Raw genomic sequence first — 21,233 nt, forward strand, 5'->3', positions numbered from 1 at the left:
ATTAAACGACACCAGTGACTGACACAAGCGCGTTTGGTTCTCACCTTTATTTTGTTACAAAAGAAAAGACAAAACGAAACAGAAACATCGCATTGGATTCCACCGCAGCGGTTCAGTCTCTGTCTGCATCTGTCTTGGTTTGTTCCGTCTCGTCCTCGCTCTCACTGCTGGAGCTGCTGCTCTCGTCCTCATCATCACGATCATCAATCTCATTCTGTCTGCTGTCAGCAGGGTCCTGCTCCTCTGCTTCTGAGATCTCCTGCGGTTCTTCTGCGTGGGGAGGAACGTTCTGTTCTTCCTCTTCTTCTTCTTCCTCCTCCTCCTCTTCTTCCTCCTCCACCTGTTGCTGTTTCTTCCACATCTTGGCCATGGCCAGCAGTTTGAGATTGGGCTGGTTGGCAGCATCTTCAGGGAAAATGTAGTCGTAGTATTCCTCCCAGCCAGCATCCGACTGAACACGTGACAGAAAGTAAGAATGTGTTCAAATGACGAATTCTTTCAGATTATTAGATATTTGCTTCATTCTCAAGAGAAGTACTTACATCTCAAAAGGTTTACACTGATAACAAGTCTAACAACTTGGTAAAAATCTCATCATTTATCTTTTTAAATCACTGCTGGAATATAAATATTAGAGCTGAAACGGAATTTTTTGTTGTAGTTGGTAGGGATGTAACGATTCACTCAACTCACAATGCGATTCACGATGAGAAAAAATGAGTTGAGACGAATCGGAAATGACGGACTGCCCTTTTATTATCCCTCAAATGCTGCACATTTCTTTGTAGAATAAAAATATATTTTACATCAAATCACAAAACTAAACTGCATTTGTAAAACAAATTCCAAATCACATTAAAAAATGTGGAATAATACAAAAGTCTCTTTAAATTAAACTAAGACTTTTCTCTGATATTTTTACGTTTAAGAAATATCAGCATATCCAGTTTTTCCAAGTTTGCAGTAAACACAGCGACCCCTGCTGTTCAAAACATGTATTACATCTTATCCGGCTTAAATCACCACATGTTAAAATCGATTTTCAACCGGCTCACATTGAATCGTTACATCCCTAGTACTTGGAGATCACAAGACGTAAAATCTTACCCCGTCCTCTGCTGTGATCTTTCTCCTCTTCTTCACCTTCTCAGGCAGAAGTTTCCTTACTCTTTCCTGGTTGGTAAACGTTCCGAACTCCTCCTCGAAGTCTCTCCAGGACTCCAGGAGCATCAAACGTTCCTCTTTCTCCTCACAGCTCTGCAGACCCTTGTTGGCCTCCTCATAGACCTGTCGGCATCTCTGCAGACGCTCATCGGTGTCAATGGACAGCTCGAACTGAGAATAACTGACCCAAACCTGCAGACACAAACCACATCAATCAGATGATTATTTCAGATGGTCTGAAGTGCAGATGACTACAGCGTCATGTTACAGAGATTTGACAGTAATCAGAATGTAGTTGTTTCTGCTTGAAAATGATCACGTGGTGGTTTACACATCAAACATGCATGTGGTAATATTTTGGTTAATTCAATAACTTTGATCAGATTTCCTTATAAAATCTGGATCTTAAATGCAAACCAGAAGATAATAACAAATTAACAATGATTATGAAATATTTGTAAAGCAATACACAGTTATAAAACTGAGCTGAATATAACACTTGGACAGTCATGACGGTGGTTGTGTTCTTACCTTGACGTGCTGTGTACGCTGTAACAGTCTCTTATAAAGGCCACGCGTGTTGTCATATTCTTCTTGTTCGATCTCAAAGTCAATGTACGATTTCCAGAGCACCTAAAGTACACACACCGTTAAGAAGCTTTCGTTTAAAGCCCTTTTCAAACTCTAAGAGTGGTCGCACAGATACACAAACACGACACGATCTAGAACAAGACCGAAGTGAGCGAGCCTGACCTCCGGCATGTCTAATCGTGGTTGTCCTATGGCCAGCTCAAATATGGCTCTGGCCCGGTCTGTATCGCCCAGGATCGCCTCCAGTTCTGCAAACTTGATCCAGGTGGTGCAGTTTTCCGGACTGAACTCCAGGTACTTCTCGTAGAGCTTCCGGCAGCGGTCGAACTCTCTCAACTGGAGCTCCAGCTCGATGTAGCCCTTGAACAGTTTGTTTTTGGGACACTTCCCGATGGCTGTGCCCTGAAGCAAGAGGAGCCAGACGTTCGAGACACGCTTCACTCTCACATACTCAGTATTTTAGAGGTCTGTTTGGATTATTAGTGGATTCTGGATCACTTACCAAGCCGCGTCTTGCGTTCTGCAAGTTCTTCTGTCTGATTTCAAACCGTCCGTATAAGAGCCAAATCTTGGCGAACGTGAACTGAATACAGAAAGCAGTACAGTTATTATAAATAATATTTTGGGAAAGCTTTAAGCAGCATTACAACAAGCCTTATTTACCTTCTTGTGTGGCATAAGATCCAAACAGGCCTGGTACACCTGCCGCGTTTTCTCAGGGTCCTAAACAAAACACCATTAAAACAAACACTTGCACAGAGTGCTGCTGACGAATGACAACTGAATGAACCCCGCAGGTCGCTGATGTGTGCCGTACCTTGACCTCCAGCTCCTCGTAGAGAGCATAGTTAATCCACAGGTAGATGTAGCGTCTCCAGTGTCTCTTTTCTTGGATGGGCGGAGTGTTGGCTATGGCCCTCTCGTACACTTCTCGAACGGTCTCTGCGTCAGCGTCGCTCTCCACCAGACGCAGATAATCAAACCAGGCATCATAATTATGCGGGTTCGCCTGTGCAGGAGAAAATTATGTCTATGGGATTCGATACAGAGCGTCTTGGTAAAAACCTCATCGAACACTGCACGGAAGCGAAGCCTCGGAAGATTTGACATACCTTGACCTCTTCTTCATACTGAAATCTTCTTTTGCTGACGATCACATCCTCTATTCCTCTCCTGTCTCCAAACCTCTTTTCAAACACAGTGTAATTCTTAAACAGTTCCTGGGCCTGCTGTTTGGGGATTCGGTCCAAAGCGTATTTATAGATGACCCGCACTCTCTCAAACTGAAAGACACGAAGGGAACATGTGAGGAGGAAACGACAGCTTGATCTTGTGTTTGTTAGACACCGTGAACGCAGGTCGAACCTCTTTCTGCTTCTCTTCAAATCTGGCAAAAGCCACATAGAGGTTCTCGCTGATATGCTCTTCGCCGAAAAACTCCACCCCTCTCTCGAACACTTTCCTCCCGCGAGCGATGTAGCCATGCTTGTCCTCAAAGTTAGCGTACTTGATCCAGTTCTTTACCTCGGGATGGACCATGACGAGTGCTCAGCCGTTAAGGAACATAACTAGTGATGCTTAACTTACAAGCGGGACACATTTGAAACTCATGTTAATTAAAGGATATAATTTTCATAAATGCTGCGAGCCTTGTCCACCTCCTTATAGCGCAGCTCAAAGTTGATGTAGGAATGCCAGGCCTGTTCTTCTGGCTCCCACTCCATCCATCTCTCAAACACCTGCCTGCAGCCCGCAATGTTCCCCAGCATCTCCTCCATATATGTGTATTTGTACCTGGAAGACAAACGCAAATTAAGCTGTGTTCGGTTTTCTCTGAATCTTCTTGAAGCCAGGACGAAGGACCATACCAGAACTGATTGACACGAGGCAGGATGGTGATGGCTCGGTCCCAGATGTTGCGAGCGTGATTCACCTGCCGGCTCTTCATCTCCATCTCGGCATACTTCAGCCACAGCGTGATATTCCTGTGATCTACGTCCAACGCTCGCTCGTAGATGGAGCGAGCTCTGTGGAGGAAAGAGAACATTTAAACAAAATTCCTTCACATGCGAACAGAATTCGTATTAGTGATTTACGTAAAAGCTGACCTTTGGACTTCTTTCAGGCTCTCCTCCCATTGTGCGTACTTGATCCAGTTACTGATAACTGTTCTGTTCTTCCTGATGTTGTCCTCAAACCCCTGAACAGAGTGGAGAGATGAGTAAAATTATTTCATAGTCATATATCAAAATACGAAATAGTCCTACACTGTGACATCCTCACGACAAAAACGTCTTACGATAAACAAGTAAATAGAGACAGAAGATTTTTGTATCAACGAAGACACAGGTCAGGAAATGTAAACGCTTACTCGCGGGTGCCCGTTAACTTGAAGGTGTTTCTATGGCAATCTTGCCCGGTCCAATATGGCGGCGCCGTTGACCGACGATTGAGCGGTCACTTCGTTGTCTCTGGTCACCGCGCGCTACAGTACGTCTTTATATATTGTGTTATACATTGATCACATCATACACATATCATACCTTCCTCTTCTTGAGTTTATAATCGTTGAGTTCTTCCTGATCGGTGATCTTCTGTTTGGGTGGAGGAGGCAGTAACTCAAGTTCTCTTTCTTTAGCCTCTCTGAGCAGCTGCTCTGCGGTGATCTGCACCTCTGCCGGGGCTTTATTCTTCACCTGAACACATAAACAAAAAAACATTCAACTCCTTTAATAACAAACGTGACGGCTTATTAATGAAAACAAACGGCAGCTCGACGTTTGTTGACATGCTAACGCTAACTCACAAACTCATTTCATTACCTTCGCCACTTTAGGGATCCTCTGTTTGCCCGCCGCTGTGGACGCCATGATTTCTAAATCCTAAAACGGTATTATAACGCGACTCTTGTTGGTATTCTGTAAGTCTGCACTCTTCAATAAAAAGCTAAAGGGCTAGCTACGTCTCACTGCCGTGTGTCGCGCGGCGCGTATTCAGTGACGTATTCAGTGTGCGCGCTGCATCATCCACACCCGCCCGTCACTATGGTTACTGGACGCTTTCTAACAGCATTTACTTGAGCAATCGCCATTTAGCGCTTCGAAAAGTGAGGCTTTGTGAGGTTGAATCGATCGAAAGGTTGGTTTGTTTAATTTCCTAGCGCGTAATATCATTAACATAGAAATAAAGCCTTTAGTACCGCGTCATGTTGCTCAATATAATGGCACGAAAATGAATGAGTTGGTGAAAAGAAAACATGACATGGCGTCGTTAAAATTCAAAATAAGTGTTTACTGTTTTAATCTAAAATATTTCAGGACATAACATTACCAATTACATTATATTCTGCAATAGAAACAGATTACACAAGTGGCATGTATCAGAGTAGAAACTAACATTTATGTTGCTTTTGTTTAGTTTTAACATGAGCACCATCACGTCATCAGCGGGAAAAGTTGAAAGTGTGACTGTGAGAAGAACAGAGTCATCAGATGCTCAGGAGATCAATAATCTGATCAATCCGTCCACCGTTGCTGTGTTCGGCAGAGTCAATGTTATTCACCTTCTGTAAGTGTTACGGGACAAGTTCAGCAATATGTGAATATCATCATTTATTTGCCTTTATGTTGTAAATAAACACAAAACACGTGTTGAAAGTATGAACCGTTCACTTATTTTCATACAATTATAATAAATGATAGGGACTGGAGCACCATTAAAGTATTGTAAATATTAGGGGTGGGACAATACATCGATATGGCGATGTATCGTCGTCCTCCTCGTGCGATACGAGAATCGATACGCTGGCGCCAAACATCTATATTTTAAATAATTAATAAAACAAGACGTTTTAAATATATTACCAAGCGTTATTGCGTAACGGCTCCACTGGGTGGCGCTTAACACGTGAACGAGGGAAACGTTAATTAATCAGAAAATGAGTTTAGGATGGCAGAAAGTGCTCGTAAAATAATAGATGCTCCGTGCAGATATGGGAATGGACGTTAATGTGCTTTGGTTTAATGAAATTTGCTGCACTGAGGTGTTTTCAAGTTTCTTTTATTTAAGATAGCTGACACAAAGATGTTCAAATAAGGTTTAAATAAGAGGCTGTTATATGTAAAAATGTACCTGGTTCATCCAATGTCATAAAATGCTTAATTTACTTGAAATGTTACTCGTGTTGGTAATACGTTATTAATTTACCTTTTGAACACTTAAATAAAGTGACAAAATGTTGCACTGAACCTTTCCATGGGCGTCATGGGTATTGTGATATACAATACCTGTAATAATACCTTGCCAAGTAATATACCGATGATCGCAGAATCGGTGCATTGTAACGTTTTCGGTATCGTGCGCCTTACATCGCGTATCGAACCGTATCGTGTGGTACCTTGTGATTCCCGCCCCTAATAAATATACACATGTATTATATCTGTAAGTTTGCTTAAGATAAAATGAAGTCTTTTAGGAAGGATCACTTTAAAAACATTCAAGCACATTCAAAACCAAAGGCGGTAACACTTTACCTTAAGGTACCCTTTATGAAGCATTTATACATGTGTTCATTAATGATTAATAAGTCATTTACAAATGCATTATGAAGCAGTTATAACTGCATGAATAAAAAGGGGGATTCTAACGAAATACCTGCCAAATAGTGAGCCATTTTTAACTCCCATGTTATATATGCTTATTAAATGTATTTATTTGACTCGAAAGCAGATTCATCATTATCTTGATGTTGTTTGCAGTGTCAGACTAGACACTGTAGGGTGTTGTGTTGTTTTTCTTATACCTGCTCACTATTTGGCAGGTATTTCGTTAGAATCCCCCTTTTCATTCATGCAGTTATAACTGATTTATAATGCATTTGTAAATTACATATTAATCATTAATGAACACATTTATAAATGCTTCATGAAGGGAACCTGTAATGTAAAGTGTTATTCTAAAGGCAGTAGTCACAAAACAGATTTTTCTGTCTTATTGCAGGGAGAAAGCAAATCTGGCCGTGACACTGAGCACCAGTAAGGATAAAGTGCTCGCTCATGCATCCTTCTCTGACCACCCCAGGGAAGAGCTGGTGGATCAGGCATGCTGGGAGAATTTATTTCACAAACTCGACAATGGCCAAAAAATGACGGTAGGCAAATGAAACACAATGGCCCAGTTTCACAGACAAGGCTTAAGGCTAGTCCCAGACTAAAATGAATCTTAACTGAAATATATCAGTGCCAGTGTTCTGTCTCAAGATGCACACCAGTAATGGATTCTTCCACCGACATAAATATCTTCATTCAACTAAGGCACAGTCCAGGCTTAAGCTATGCTGTGTCTGTGAAACCGTGCTAATGTCTATTATATTCAATATGACGTACATCTATCTGATAGTCATTCTTATTTCCTCCAGCCTCTGAACACTCTCTTTCTGCGTCTCTTTGTCGCCCAGCCTAGCTTCTCTATTGGGGGAGCTAAAGAGATAGTCAGGTAATGGAGACAGCTTTTCTTTTGGACGTTTTCTATGTTCGTATGTGTTGTGTACTTTGTTTTTATGTATGTGTTTATTTATTGAAATAGGCTGACGTATGACGTAACGCAATTTAAGGCTTCGGGTTTTGCATCACAAATGTCTCAAAATATTTTGGCAATACACTCAATTTAAGTAGCTCCTCAAAAGGCGCATTTTCTTAACTTAATATTTCGTATTAATTTCGTTTATATTTCCTTTTTCTTTGTGATTGGAATATGACCCAAAACTGTGATATTCCTCCGTAAGCATTATTGCTGCTCTACTCTGTTTCATGTAAACCCACAGTTTGCTCTTTGATTTCGATCATAATTTCCTCAAATACGACAGACTTTTCTTGTGATCTGGTTAGAGTGCGTCTGAATCTTGTTTTCTGGCCGCACAAATTGTATTGACTGTATAGCAATGTCTTCCTGCATCCGTTCAATCATGTTCTATTGAATCTCCAAATCTCGTGATCACAGTTTTATTTCCATCCAATGCAACTTTTAGAACCGTCTTCAATGCCATTGTGGAGCTGGAACACATCTGCCTCATGAGTCCCTACAAAGGCTCACTCGGTAAGAAAATGCAATGTTTCACTACATTTATTTTTCAATATATTTGTGTTAAATTTTGCAACGCTCTATCCAGAAGCAGGACTAGAGAAGATCTTTGATCCTGTAACGTGTCTCAAGGAGGAAATTCAATGTTCGGTTTATGTTTGTCATCGATACAATCACTGTCCACGGCTGCATGTCCGCAGAGCCAGGTTTAAACACATCTTTTTATAAGAAAATCGTAAAGAATAGAACGTATAAAACACATAAACATGAGTATAATTCATAGTTACACTGTTTTAGCAGTTTTCAGTACATCGTATTAAAATTCAATGCTTTCCAGAGTGGAGGATCATGATGACATCATGCAGATATTTGCAGATCAGATGGAGTCACTGGAGGATACCCACGGGCCGTATTTTCTGTCTGAGCTCATCGAGTCTCAGGGCGAGGAGAACCGTGCTGTCGTCTGTGAGGTCGGTCATGTGCATTAACATTCCTTAAAAGTTCAAACACGTGTACAAATGTTGAACACAGATGTTGCGCGCTCATCGATCAGGAATACAAATGCAGTTTACAAATCAACTTTTTCAATTGTCTTAATCTCAGTTTTCTTTCCTAGACAGCAGTACATTTCTATTAGTAGCCCGTGTGTGTTATCGAACCCACAACCTCTGCACTCAAATCGATTTTCTTTCTACCGTGGAACACGAAAGTATATGTTGCTCATCATTTTGTGATTGACAAACTTCTTTCTGTATTCACGTTCATTGTATGGTATAAAGAACAGTGTCAACATTCTTCACAATCTTCCATATAAGACTGAATGTCATATTTGGGATGACAACAGAATGTGTGTATTCTGAATGCATTTCTAAAGGTGGGACAGACATTGTGTTAGTTGATGTTTTCTCAGGAATGATTGGGTGACAGATCGCCCTCTCCCTCGCCTGCGGCGCATACTGACATGTGTTCATGCGACATATGGCAGATGAGGGCTCATGACATGCTCACAGAGCACATATTGTGTCCAGACATCTGTAGCGGTTTTGCCTTTTGTCTAATATCCGCAGAACGACTGTACATCGTCCAGGAGGATTACAAAAAGTGCCTGAATAGTTTTTTCCAAAATCCATAAATTATTACAGAGGTGGTATCGTCTTAGGCCTTTACACTCGTGTTTTAATACTTTTCACTTCTAACATGTATTTCCCGTCTCATGTGCAATAAAAACGGCGTGTGATGCGTGTGTAAATATGTGTGTATGTGCAGACTGAAGGATGTGTCGTGGGCTTTGTCAGCGTGAGTGATCACATTGACCTGAAGCTTCTAAACACATGCTTTGAGCTTGGAGCATTTGAAGAACTGAGAAAGACGAATTCAGTGGTCAAACCAGAGGAGCCAAACCCGTCAGAGGAGGAACATCTCACCTCGTGTGTGTCCGTGGAGGTGAAAAACACAGAAGTGAGTTTCTAATCACTGTTTTGGTGCTGCTAAGGCAAACATCACCATTGCTTTAGTGCATGCTAAAAAGCATCCCACGCTTCTTGCGCTCAATTCATACAGTTTAAGTGAGCGGTTTTAGGATTTTTGTTTGCCGGATAGGAGGATGGGTAAAACCCTTGCCATCGCATATCATGCCTACTCCCTTACAACAAACAAGTAGCTTTTATCACACATGTGTTAGATGATGTGCCAGTCATTTGAATAAGCAAACAAACATTTACAGTGTGAATTGGATCCGGGAGAAGAGACACAAGGTGGAGACCCTTCTGACACATCCCAGGTCAGAATTAGACGTTGTCTTTACATTTATCTTTCTTATGTTACCCCAAACTCTTAGGAATCTCTTGTAATGTGGTGAAGCAGCTCATGTTTTGGTTTATTTGTTGTTTTTTCTTATTAGCCAGAGAACGTTGAGTCAAGAGACACGGCCTCCTGCAAGGATTCGGAACCGGACCGATCTCATAATGCATTCTGCATTCAGCTCTTTACTATGGAAAAGAGGTTTGAAATGAGGTGAGATCACAGGCCTGTTCAGAACACAAATTTATCTTTTATATTTATGCTGTGATTAAAAACAATCCGTTTATCAAGCAGCATCTCATGCTTTTAGAAGGAGTTCACTCCGACTCTGAGCTCCTATAGGCGGTTTCAAAGTGATAACATAGACAAACGTTACTGCGCATGCGCGCGTTCGTGGGTTTGCAGTTAACTTCCGGTACACATTCACAAACAATGGGATGCCTGTAGATTATTTCTGATAACAAGCAAAAGAAACCGAGAAGAAGCGTTACTTGGCTAAACTTGTCTGTCCAATACTTTGAATTTAGGCTGCGATACCAAGCTCAACCGCTAGATGTCAGCGTACCATACGGTTTCTTTAAAAAACAAATTGTTTATTTAATTAAATAAACATTCAACAAAATTCAACAAATCGTTTGTTTAATACAATTATTATACAATAAAATAATGTTACAAATTAATATGAACATACATTCAATACAAATAGTTATAGTTAGACACTAGCCAAACACAAACCGGAAGTTAACTGAGGATCGCGCAAGCGCACGTCCGATGAAACGGTCTATAGACAGATTTTTTTCTTTATTAGTTATCCGTTTCAAAAACATTTGAAAAATATGTTTTTAAGTTTTGTAAATGATTACATTTTATATTTTTTCTTAATTGTATATATTTGTCCTGAAAGTCCAGTGACCCTATAAACTTTTGAATGGTGGTTTATATTGAATGTTTACTAGGACTGTAAGCATCATTAAATAGACCTCAGGAAAAAAACGACAAAAGTTTAAAATATGTCCTGTCTAAATAGGCTATCCTTAAAGAAAGGGGTTCAGGTTAAGCTGAAGGTCTGGCGGAGCTCCAGTTGCTGTAGATGTCTGAATGTTATTTGGCCCCTGCTGATGGGCTCTGTGTGTCACATTATTGGGCAGCTGTTGTGGAATATGGAGTCCTGTCGCTCCCCACAGAGTATGAACATGTAATTAATGAGGAAAATGCTTAAAGTGACAGCGAGACCAACAAGACCACATTCTCTCTCTACCGGCCAAACACTGACAGATGACGTTTCCAAACATTTCTCTTGTTGTCTTGTTTCTTCCAAAGATCAGCGGACCTCCTGCCGCACCTGTTTACACTTTATCCTGTGAGTATGTTATGTTGTTTGTTGAGTTATCCAGAGGGCATCAGCACTTTCAGGTTTTACTGACCGCTTTAGGTTTGAGTAAACCATGAAAATATGAGCTGTAAATGGAGACAACCAAACCTTAAGATATGAAGAGTTCAGATGCAAAACCCTCTAAATCCAGATTGAATCCACTAGAATGTGGTGTTTGATTTGAGCGGGTTCTGAAACAAAAATATTTGAGGTGTGGAGAGCATTCACTCAACATGGTAATCTCATTTTTGACTAAGCGGTTTGCATCTGAACTCTTCGTATTTATTTGACAAAACTATTTGCCCAATAATGCAAACTACAGTTTATGGCAAATATCGTTTTTATTTGAATATACAAAACAATTGCATGGAAAAACCAAAAGCTAATAAAGAATAAAGCAAACACTTTTAGAGTAGAGTTTTGTCATTTATTAATATTTTGGTGATTCTCTACAGCAGCCATTCTTTGCACGTGTGTGTTTTTTTCAAGCCTCCTTAAATTCTTCTCAAAGCTGAGCTTCAGTTTACACTCCAAACACACAGTACATAAAACAAGTTTAATACATCTTTAACCATTTGTTTTATGAAGGGGATATGATGTACATTTTGAACATAGCTCAACGCTCTTTTAAAAAAGGTGCTTCAAAGGGTTCTTCGATGCCATAGGTTCCATAAAGAACCTTTAACATCTGAAGAACCTTTCTGTTTCCCAAAAGTTCTTTGTGGCGAAAAAAGGTTCTTTAGATTATAAAAAAAGCAAGAAAGAGATTTTGGCTGGTTCTTTGCGGAACCAAAACTGGTTCTTCTATGACATCGCCGTGAAGAACCTTTTAAGCACCTTTATTTTGAAGACTGTATGTGATAGACTGTAATGTGTTGTGTTGTGCAGGATCGGGAATACGGTGTCATCTCTGTACCCAAAGCGGCTCCAGAATTCCCTCTCCTTCAGTCCTTCTTCAGAATCATTCCTCGTGAGAACAGCACGTTCCCACATGAGCTGTACCTGTGCCATCGCTGGGGGCTGCTGAGGTACACGCACGCACACACATCATACCCCAAATATCAAATCAATCACCAACATCATGATTATGCATCAGTTGAATGTGGTTTTTCTCTCCGTCAGGACCCTGGAAGTGCGCGTCGCCGTGTCGGATGATATCCCAGCAGTCCAGAGTCTGATAGAAAGTCTTAACCAGGAGAAATCCGTCCGTGATGACCTGGATCTATTTCTGCAGGCCCGAAAAGACGTGGTCTGTCACCACGACCATTCTAATACACTTTTGGACACCAGACACAGGTGATTGATGAAGCGTGTAACTCTTATTCACAGGATGGGGCGGCTCTTCAGGCTTTGGTGTTTCGGGTTCAGGGTCAGATTGTTGGTTTGATGATCCTCAGAGATGAAGAGGTAAACTCGGTGTTGAACGACTCGTCATCATGTCGCCTCACCACAAATGCTTTGCTACATCTTTCTGTTTTCACGTTGCAGGACATTGAGTTTATTCAAGCCAACTTTGACATCGAGCGGTTTATGTATTTTAGCCATCACCAGCGAGAGGAACACGGCCGCCTGTGTCACTTCATCCTCCACCCAATATTCCAGCACCACGGCAAGCATTTCTGTAAAGAGGCGCTACGCTTGGCACACAAGACCTGCCTTTATTACCCTCTCTACCCGTCCCAGCACAGCCATGAGGTGGGCAAAGCTTGAGGAACTGTGAAAAGAAGATATTTTGAGAAATGTCTCAGTGGTTCGTGATCATGCAATGGAAGTCAATGGGGTTCAGTGTTGTTTGATCATCGACGTTCTTCAAAATATCTTCTTTTGTGTTCTGCAGACGAAAATGAAGTCATGCAGGTTTGGAATGACATCAGGGTGGATAAATGAAGAAATATCTCTTTAAACTAAATGACGAATTTCTTTGATGTACTTCTTGTTAGTGGCTAACTGCCACCTTTAGAAACACGCTCTCTCTTCACTTCTTTATTTTCCTCCTTTTCTTTCAGGATGTCAGTTCTCGCTCTCTGGCTGCCGTGCTGAACGTCATGGTGCCCGTGAGCCCGAGACGGCAGATCATCTACCCGCAGGAGGAGCTGGGCATCAACGCACCATCCCGGCACATCACCAGACAACAGGTCAGACGGAAATCTACAGGTCCTCCTGCTAGAAAAGATTTAAAATATCGCATCTGTCAAAACAGAGACAACAATCTACAAATCACACACTGCAGCTCGGTTCATAGAGCATTAGCAACACAACGATCATGGGTTGGATGGCAATTCTTCCAAACTTGTAAATGTAACGCTAACACTACAGTGTGGAGGAAGTGTTAAACCACAAGAAGGCGCTGTGCTGTAATTCTGACATCACTCGTCACAACATGTCATTTGTTGAAACTCATTATTCATAAAGTGTGAAGCGACAGCGGGGCGTCTTTGTTTCTCTCTCTAACGTTTATCAATAATTCATGGCGTGCGTGTACACATTTGCGCCGTTGTTATGCGTTTAGTGCATCAGTATGGTTAGCTGTAAGTTAAACACATCACAGGCTCTTTTAGCCCGGGGTTATTGAACGTCTGCTGCTAATGAAGCAGATGGATGGATGGAGCAGATGGTGGCGAATGTTTACGCTGGTTTCTAACAGGTAAAGCAGCAGTGTTCTTATCCAGCTATTATCACAACGACCAACATCTGCTGCAGACCTGTGTGTGTGTGTGTGTGTGTGTGTGTGTGTGTGTGTGTGTGTGTGTGTGTGTGTGTGTGTGTGTGTGTGTGAGTGTGGGAAGGGTAAACCCTACGGTATGGGAACAAAATGTCCCCACAAAGATGGCAATATCCAAAACCCTTGTCCTTCTGGGGACATTTTTTTGTCCCCATGAGGAAACAAGCTTATAAATCATACAGAATTAACTTTTGTGAAAATGTAAAAGAGCAGAAAGTTGTGTGTGATTGTTAGGGTTAGGGGAAGGGAATATGATATACAGTTTGTACAGTATAAAAACCATTGCGTCTATGGAATGTCCCCATAAAACACGGAAACCCAACATGTGTGTGTAGGTGTGTGCGTGTGTGTGTGTGTGCACTCAAAAAAATGAACTGTCGCTGTTGTTAGTTTTACTTAACCCATCCTTGTTCACAGTACATAAAGAATGCAAGTAACTACATTAACATAAGTTAACTGTTATTTATACTAAAATTTAGGACGTCGACTTTACTTAACGAGTGTTTGACTGGTCAACTTAACATTGTTGAATAGAACGCAAAACCCTATAATATTGGACCTATTGTTGAGTTTACTTAATGTAAACAAGTTAATTCAACATGACTGGTTGAGGGGGATTTTCAGTTCCCAGCATGCTTTGCGTAAGACTGCATTTAGGCAGTAAATTTTGAAATTTAGTGTTATTTTAAGTGTTTTTCAGTTAAGATAAAGACTTGTTTGTGCTTAATGTTCATTTATCTTTGAGGTTTAAAGGAGTTTGTTGTATTTTTGAGTTTTAGGGTTATCATCATTGCGTGTGCTTAGGCTGTGAGAGGTTAAAGCGCGCCCATGATGTCTACATCATTCAATGAGCATCAACTGTGCTAATGCCAGTACTGAGATGCCTCTCATCTGATTTGCTCATTGTGGTTTGACTTACATGCAGTAAATCTGAGACTTTATATAATTTATGTATGACAACAACAAAAAGTAACTTTGAGAAGGATAAATATTGGTACAATCTGAATGGTTTGGATTTACTCAAAAACTTACTTAAATTTCTTTTGTTCATACAACTAAATAGCTAATTGCAGAAACTACTCAACATTTTTGCGTGGAACCACTTGACACTACTTTTTTATGTAAATCCAACAAATAATTTTTTGAGTGTATGTTGTGTGTGTGTGTTGCTAGAGGGGGATTTAAATGAACTTCATCGTTACAATCTACTTTACTCATAGTGTGTCATGTAAGCCCTTTTCTTTAATAAAATACATCAGGATGCTATTAAAGAAAAGTTTTTGTTACTGTACTTCCTTCTGTGTGTTAAAGTTTCCAAACCCAGCTTTGGAGACCCTGAGGTTCCTTGTCCAAAACCCAACGATGCACCCAACTACACAACATTAAAAGTTCTCGGTTGTATTAGTGCTCATCAGTATTTGTAAAGAAGGGCAGCGGGTTCTGAACCTTAGCTCATGTTTTACGGCTTATTTGTGTGTGTGATGCATTAGCAGGACGACACAAGCTGTCGCTGCGTTTGGTAGCCGAGCAACGGTGGTGTCCAGGCAGCACTGCAGATAAGAGCGTCAGGACGGCGTTAATCCTGCGTCCGCTTCAGATGAATTAATCAGAGTTAAAGCACCTGTTTGCTCTTCGTCAATAGAGTGTTGTGTTACGAAGGCCATTACGTTTCGCTGAAGTCCTGCATTTCAGGTCCACGCACCTGTCGGCTTTACCTGGGCAGGGAGAACCAAGTCGGCTGTTTTTGACGTCAGGTTACTCTATCGTTATCAAATGAGGAGACCGATGTGAACCTTGAATGATGAGAAATGAGTTCATGTTGAGAATTTTTATAATATTCTCTTCTGAAACTCTAAGGACAGAGACCTTTGTGAGATTTCTGACTCTTTCTCAGGAGGAATATCTGAGACGCGGATGAGACTTCATTTCATCTCATTGATGTCTAAGAAAAATAATAGAGATATCAAAGAGATCTGATCTGTAAAGTTTGTGCAAACCCCAAAATCATCTTCTACGAATGTGTTTTAGCACATCGTGATCTTTCTTGACCTTCCGATGTCTTGACATGTCCGGCATTGAAACCGCTTCAGATGGTGTATTTGATTCTAGAAATGAACGAGTGTCTGTGAAGAGCCGGCTGTGTATCAGCCATGTTTCCTTAAAATTCAACTGACATAGTTCTGTGTCTCGTTCTCTCTCTCTCTTCCCAGAGTGCACTGCTTCTCCTTCTGTTCCTCCATGTTAAATGGGATAAGGTGTAGCGCGGTACAAATCCCTCAAATGATTCATGCACAAGGGCCAATTAGAGAAGGAGAGGGCGCACGATGAAGAGAACACAGCAGATGTTCGCTTTCAATACATTCAAAGACGACCTGCTTTAAGAATATAAAAATGGGCACATTGGAAAGTTTCAATGCATTATATTAGGTGTAGAGGCAATACTGTGTGTTTGATGGAGTGGGTTTGACATTAGGAATTTTCCATTTGTTTAGATTAGTTATAGTGCTGGCTAATGCAAATGTGTTTTTGCTCTTCGGTGTGCCGGTATCTTTTAGAAGGATGAGCGCTGGCTGAAACACACCGGCTCTCGCTTTAATATAACTATTGTGACGGAGGCAAACCTTCCAAACAGATGAACTCGTGCGACTGGCTTTTAGAGAACCGGCAGATATGTGATTAAAGCACAAACATTTACCTGAGAAGTAAAAGGACTTTTGTGTGTGTCTGGTCATATTTGGGATTTATTTGTAAAGGATTCCTCTGATTAGTCAAGCATCGTCTCAATGTAATGCTTAATGATTTGGCAAACTTAGTTAAAATAATCAAACAAAATAATATTAATAACCCATAATCTTATTCTTTCAAAACATGTTTTGTGCCAGATCAGGTTTTTGTCTTTTAGTATGAACGTTATCTACGCTTAAGGATATATACAGCTGCGGAAAAAAATTAAAAGACCATTGTAAATTTTCATGTAATCAACATTTTAGATAGATATATTGTGTTTATATCAGTCAATATGTGTTGAATTTGAATGAAATCAAACCTCAGGAGTGACATAAAGTCATCCAACAGCCACGTGAAAGACACGCATGACAAGACACGTGAAAACTGTGATCTAAATCAAGGTTATCGCATAAAAAAATCATTTTTAACTTTTCCTAAATACATGTAGAAATATGACTCGTATTGCTTCAAAGTGAATCTGAACTTGTTTTCTTTGCAGCATTTGAGGTCTGAAAAATACAGAGCATCTTTTCTGTTGTTTTCACCTGTTTCTCCAGTTTTCATTTTCTGCAAAGAAATGCAGATAGAAACAATATTTTGATTTGAAATTTGGGAGAAATATTGCTAGTAGTTCACAGAATGAAACAAAATGAGCATTTCACCTAAACACACGTACCTATTATAAATAGTACGTTTTAAAATCCAAAAAACTGATTTTGAAATGGTCCCTTATTTTTTCCGCGGCTGTATAAAGTAGTGTGCACCAAAACAAAAAACCATTAAAAACCAGACACGGTGCTAGAAACAAACCAGTCAAATCAAATGCTTTCTTGTGCAAGCTGTTTTGGGAAAAGCATCTGCTAAATGAATAAATGCACACTAGTATGTTTTCAACGTGTTTTCTTTTAAAGGTTGTTTTACATTACACATGAAATGGAGTCTTTCTGAAATCAAATATTGTGATTAAGTATGGTGATTGATTTATGTCAGTAATAAATAATAGGGATGCACTGACAGCATATGCTGAGAATCATTTCTCATCATCTGATCTCATTTCTTCCGGCCAGGATCCCTTTGCCCTGTATTACACCAACAGAAAACTCAGCATGGAGCCGAAGGTCACCATCAACACCAGGATTGTGGTAGTTGGAGCGTCTGACACGGGTTTAGCTTTCCTTGAAGCCTTGACTTTCTCGTAAGTGTCTTTTTTTAGAAACGTTACTTCAATCAAACGTTACACATGATAATTGAGCTTTTAATAGTATTTGTGATTTTTCTTTCACAGGATTTTTTGTCTTTGTGAAACAGGTTGTTTTTCTGTGTGTGATTATCATTAGTCCGAGTGACTCGATGGGATTTGAGCCAAACAGCCATTGCATGAAATCTGAGTTTACGGCTTCTATAATAACACTTAACCCAGCGGGATTCAGTTAATACCTGACATCTCTGTGTGTGCCTTTTAAAAGCACACATTTACAGACTTCTTCAAAAAGAGAAGTTTTATATTTAGTAAAATATTTGAAAGCAGTCATTGACAAGCAAAGGCGTGAGTACCCATCAGAACGAAAAATCACAGATGAGATCTCTTTGATATTTCAATTATTTCTCCAAGACATCAATGAGATTTACAGCAAATTGAAACTCTTCTTTAAGTGTCAGAAATGTCTCTTAGAGTTTCAGAAGAGATCTCCATAATGTCTTAAACTGAGCTCAGATTTGTCAAGTCAATGTTATTGAACATTTCTCATCATAATTACCCAAATCCAGATTGATTTAAACATTCAGTTCACACCTCAGCAATTTTAATGTGAGATTTTATATTGTTCAGATGGCAATAAAATGCATGTAAAATGTAAATAAGAAACTCAGGGACAACATTTCTCCACGACAGACCCCAAATCAGTCACAACCTGTGAAAACCAAATACAGACGGTTGTGTATCGATTTGGTGTTGAAAATCTTTACTGATGCAAACACTGTTACTGAGAAGAACTCCAGGTTTGTAGGACAGATGATTCTCAATGTGCACAGAAAGGCAGTTCTGCCGATGTCACGGGTTGGGATTCAGGCTCTCGCGGAGCGTTTGACCAAACAAAGCTGCGATTTAAAGGCCCGCTTGTTTCCCGAGAGCTGATAACTGCCTGGCAACCAGGGGTCGCTCTGCGGTTCTGTGTGTGCGTTTGGCAGGAACGGCGGGCACGCAGCTGTCTGATGCTGGCAGCGTGCAGGGGTCACGCGCTGGCCCTTTAATTAGCCCGCCACTGTTCTGCCGCCCGCAATTGGTGTTTGCTGTCGCTAATGACTTGACTAATGAGGCAGTTAGTGTCCACTAAACTTATGGCCGCTCGGCCCCCGTAGAGGCCGCCTGACTAATGGAGAAGGTGGAGGCCGTGTCCGACAGAGCTTATCTGTCAAGCCAAACCCACTGGCCCTCTTTTCTCTCTCTTGTCCTTTATCACCCCCGAGGATGGGGTGAAACGCAGGACCATAGAGGGCCGATAAAGATGCTTGGCCCCTAAACTTAGCAGGCAGACACTGGCCACAATAGCGGCCTGTCAGTCGCTGATAAGGACGAAACGCCGAGCTGGTGGTCAAGAACGCCCGCAGAGAAAAGCTCTCGCATAAGATTAACATTTCAACTCGGCACAGGCGAGCGACTTTTATTCTTGTCATAAAACACGGACAATATAATTCTAGTTGAATCTTTCATTTATTACAGCAGTTAAAGTGAACAAATTCTTTGCTGTCTAAAATCATTTGTGATTTTAATTCGATTTTGTTTTTAACCGTTTGTTGATGTTATTCCTTAGGATATCTTATGTATTTTCATTATTAACTTAGTCTCAGATGTTTCTCCTTAGATTGTTTAGAAAAAAATAATTGTTGTTGAAACACATGAAGAGTAGTATGGAGGTGTTGAATGAATGTAGATTGTAGAGGTAAACGAATCAGGATTTGAGTACATTTGAAATGTTTGAGTTCATATTGAAATCTTCAATTATGCAGACTTGACAAATCTGAGCTCAGCTTGACACGCTGTTGACATCTCTTCTCAAACACTAATGACATCTGTGAGATTTCTGACTCTTTCTCAGGAGAAACATCTGAGACACAGATGAGACTGAATAAGAAATAATTCCGATATGAATCAGATTTTTCATTCTCATGGGAAGTCATATTTTATCCTCTGTTTCATATACTTTGACTGCAGTCATCCACCATGTCAAATGAAGAAGAAACGCACAGCTCGGTCTGTCTGCATGGCTTAGAGCGCTAGAATCCAGATCTGCGTCTGCGTGTCCGTTGTGCCTCCGTCTGATCAACGGTGACGGTCCGCAGACCTCAACCGCCACAGATAGAGATCATGTCTTTCTAGCACATACAAAACAGGTCATTTACATGACAAGAGACCTTTTACACTCCTGAGGGGACGGGGGGAGGGAGGCGGAGGGCGAGAGACCACTACACACAGGAAACAAAACAAGAGGGGAAAAAAGACAAAACAAAAGGAAAAGCTTTTACTGTGATGGTCGGAGAAGAAAGCGCTTTAACGCGGGCCGGCGTAGCGGTGGAAATTAAGGGATTTCAGCATCTGTCCGTCGAGTGTTTGCGGAATAACCCCACACACCCCGCGTGCTTTTGTTACTGTGCACCCGTCATTCAGTGGCATTCATTTCTCAACTGAAAAAAAGGAACAAAAAAATGTAGGAAAAATAGCCTCATTACCCAAAATGGAGCAGATCTGTGCACACGGGGTGTGTCCTGCTCTAAAGCACAGCTGAAGCAGATTTTATAGACCTGTGGCATCTGATGGCCAAATATGTATTGAGAATATAGATCCACGGTGATTGTTATCTGTTCTCAAAATATAAATGTTATCAGATGTTGAAGGGACAATGATGTGATGCTCGTGGTGAGTGTATGAGTCTCTCCCATTTCAAAAATATTTTGGAGACCCAAAAGTGTACCAAATCTGAGCACAACCTCCATTTGGGGAAGTCCTCAGAAGAAACACTATACAATTGTAGTTTAAAAATATATATATTTTTTAGGGTTATGGTTAGGTAATAGTATAGATGTGTATAAAAACAACCGAAGTCTATGGAATGTGTGTGTCTGTGTTTATGAGCATGTATATTTGTGTGTGCGTGCATGCGTGCGTGTGCCAAGGTTATTTTAGTTTACTAAAATTAAAACGTTCTTTTTATTGAAATAAAATAAAGATTGTCCTACAAATTATTGGAAAATCTTAAAATAAAATTAATTTAAGGCACTAAAATAATAAAAATAAATGAATCTTAAATAGCAACATAAAAAAATTAACCAATTAACAAAATTATAATATTAAATATAACAAAATTGCTATAAATTTAAGTAAAATGAAAGCTAATTAAAAACATTAATAAAACTACAAATAACTCTGGTGTGTGTGTGTGTGTGTGTGTGTGTGTGTGTGTGTGTGTGTGTGTGTGTGTGTGTGTGTGTGTGTGTGTGTGTGTGTGTGTGTGCGTGCGCATGAGAATGAGTGTGTGTGTGTGTGTGTGTTTTACGGTCTATGTGCAGGTGGTTTAACCATGTGTGTATTGTTATTTTAACCATTGTATGTATTTTTATTTCATTATTTAATATATGTATTTGAGAAATGTGCTAAGAAAGCCAGTGTTGTGTAACAAGTGCACAATATCGGTGAAGATGATATAAAGTAAAATGAGCATGAATTGGATTTCTATAAAACATGACACATGTGTTACACTAGGTTTCTCAAATGATCCCTGAAAT

General features: G+C 40.4%; 2 protein-coding genes across 5 annotated transcripts in view; one reads left to right on the plus strand and one right to left on the minus strand.

Annotated features, from left to right (window-relative positions):
- Positions 1 to 4,747, minus strand: crnkl1 (crooked neck pre-mRNA splicing factor 1). The gene is made up of 14 exons (XM_057352638.1): positions 4,578 to 4,747; positions 4,299 to 4,451; positions 3,864 to 3,955; positions 3,624 to 3,782; positions 3,383 to 3,549; positions 3,121 to 3,299; positions 2,868 to 3,038; positions 2,573 to 2,764; positions 2,419 to 2,478; positions 2,258 to 2,338; positions 1,918 to 2,157; positions 1,696 to 1,797; positions 1,108 to 1,356; positions 1 to 451 (listed from the first exon to the last, which is right to left on the minus strand). Exons 1-14 carry the CDS (start codon positions 4,623 to 4,625, stop codon positions 113 to 115), a joined length of 2,232 nt encoding a protein of 743 aa, XP_057208621.1. The 5' UTR covers positions 4,626 to 4,747; the 3' UTR covers positions 1 to 112.
- Positions 3,968 to 21,233, plus strand: part of cfap61 (cilia and flagella associated protein 61) — a 24,597-nt gene continuing 7,331 nt past the window's right edge. Inside the window, exons 1-17 of one of the 4 annotated variants that reach the window (XM_057352636.1) lie at positions 4,751 to 4,893; positions 5,173 to 5,322; positions 6,754 to 6,904; positions 7,172 to 7,248; positions 7,781 to 7,848; positions 7,922 to 8,039; positions 8,171 to 8,303; positions 9,100 to 9,291; positions 9,557 to 9,613; positions 9,734 to 9,846; positions 10,954 to 10,993; positions 11,894 to 12,033; positions 12,128 to 12,254; positions 12,335 to 12,412; positions 12,494 to 12,700; positions 13,012 to 13,140; positions 17,522 to 17,649. In XM_057352636.1, coding sequence (XP_057208619.1) covers positions 5,180 to 5,322; positions 6,754 to 6,904; positions 7,172 to 7,248; positions 7,781 to 7,848; positions 7,922 to 8,039; positions 8,171 to 8,303; positions 9,100 to 9,291; positions 9,557 to 9,613; positions 9,734 to 9,846; positions 10,954 to 10,993; positions 11,894 to 12,033; positions 12,128 to 12,254; positions 12,335 to 12,412; positions 12,494 to 12,700; positions 13,012 to 13,140; positions 17,522 to 17,649 — 1,901 coding nt within the window. In that variant the 5' untranslated portion in view covers positions 4,751 to 4,893; positions 5,173 to 5,179. Of the gene's footprint in view, positions 4,246 to 4,750; positions 4,894 to 5,172; positions 5,323 to 6,753; positions 6,905 to 7,171; positions 7,249 to 7,780; positions 7,849 to 7,921; positions 8,040 to 8,170; positions 8,304 to 9,099; positions 9,292 to 9,556; positions 9,614 to 9,733; positions 9,847 to 10,953; positions 10,994 to 11,893; positions 12,034 to 12,127; positions 12,255 to 12,334; positions 12,701 to 13,011; positions 13,141 to 17,521; positions 17,650 to 21,233 lie in introns of those variants that run through there. The other 3 variants (XM_057352635.1, XM_057352634.1, XM_057352637.1) reach the window with 3 other exon arrangements.

This window comes from Triplophysa rosa, linkage group LG15, assembly GCF_024868665.1.
Source record: "Triplophysa rosa linkage group LG15, Trosa_1v2, whole genome shotgun sequence".
NCBI classification, from domain to species: Eukaryota; Metazoa; Chordata; class Actinopteri; order Cypriniformes; family Nemacheilidae; genus Triplophysa; species Triplophysa rosa.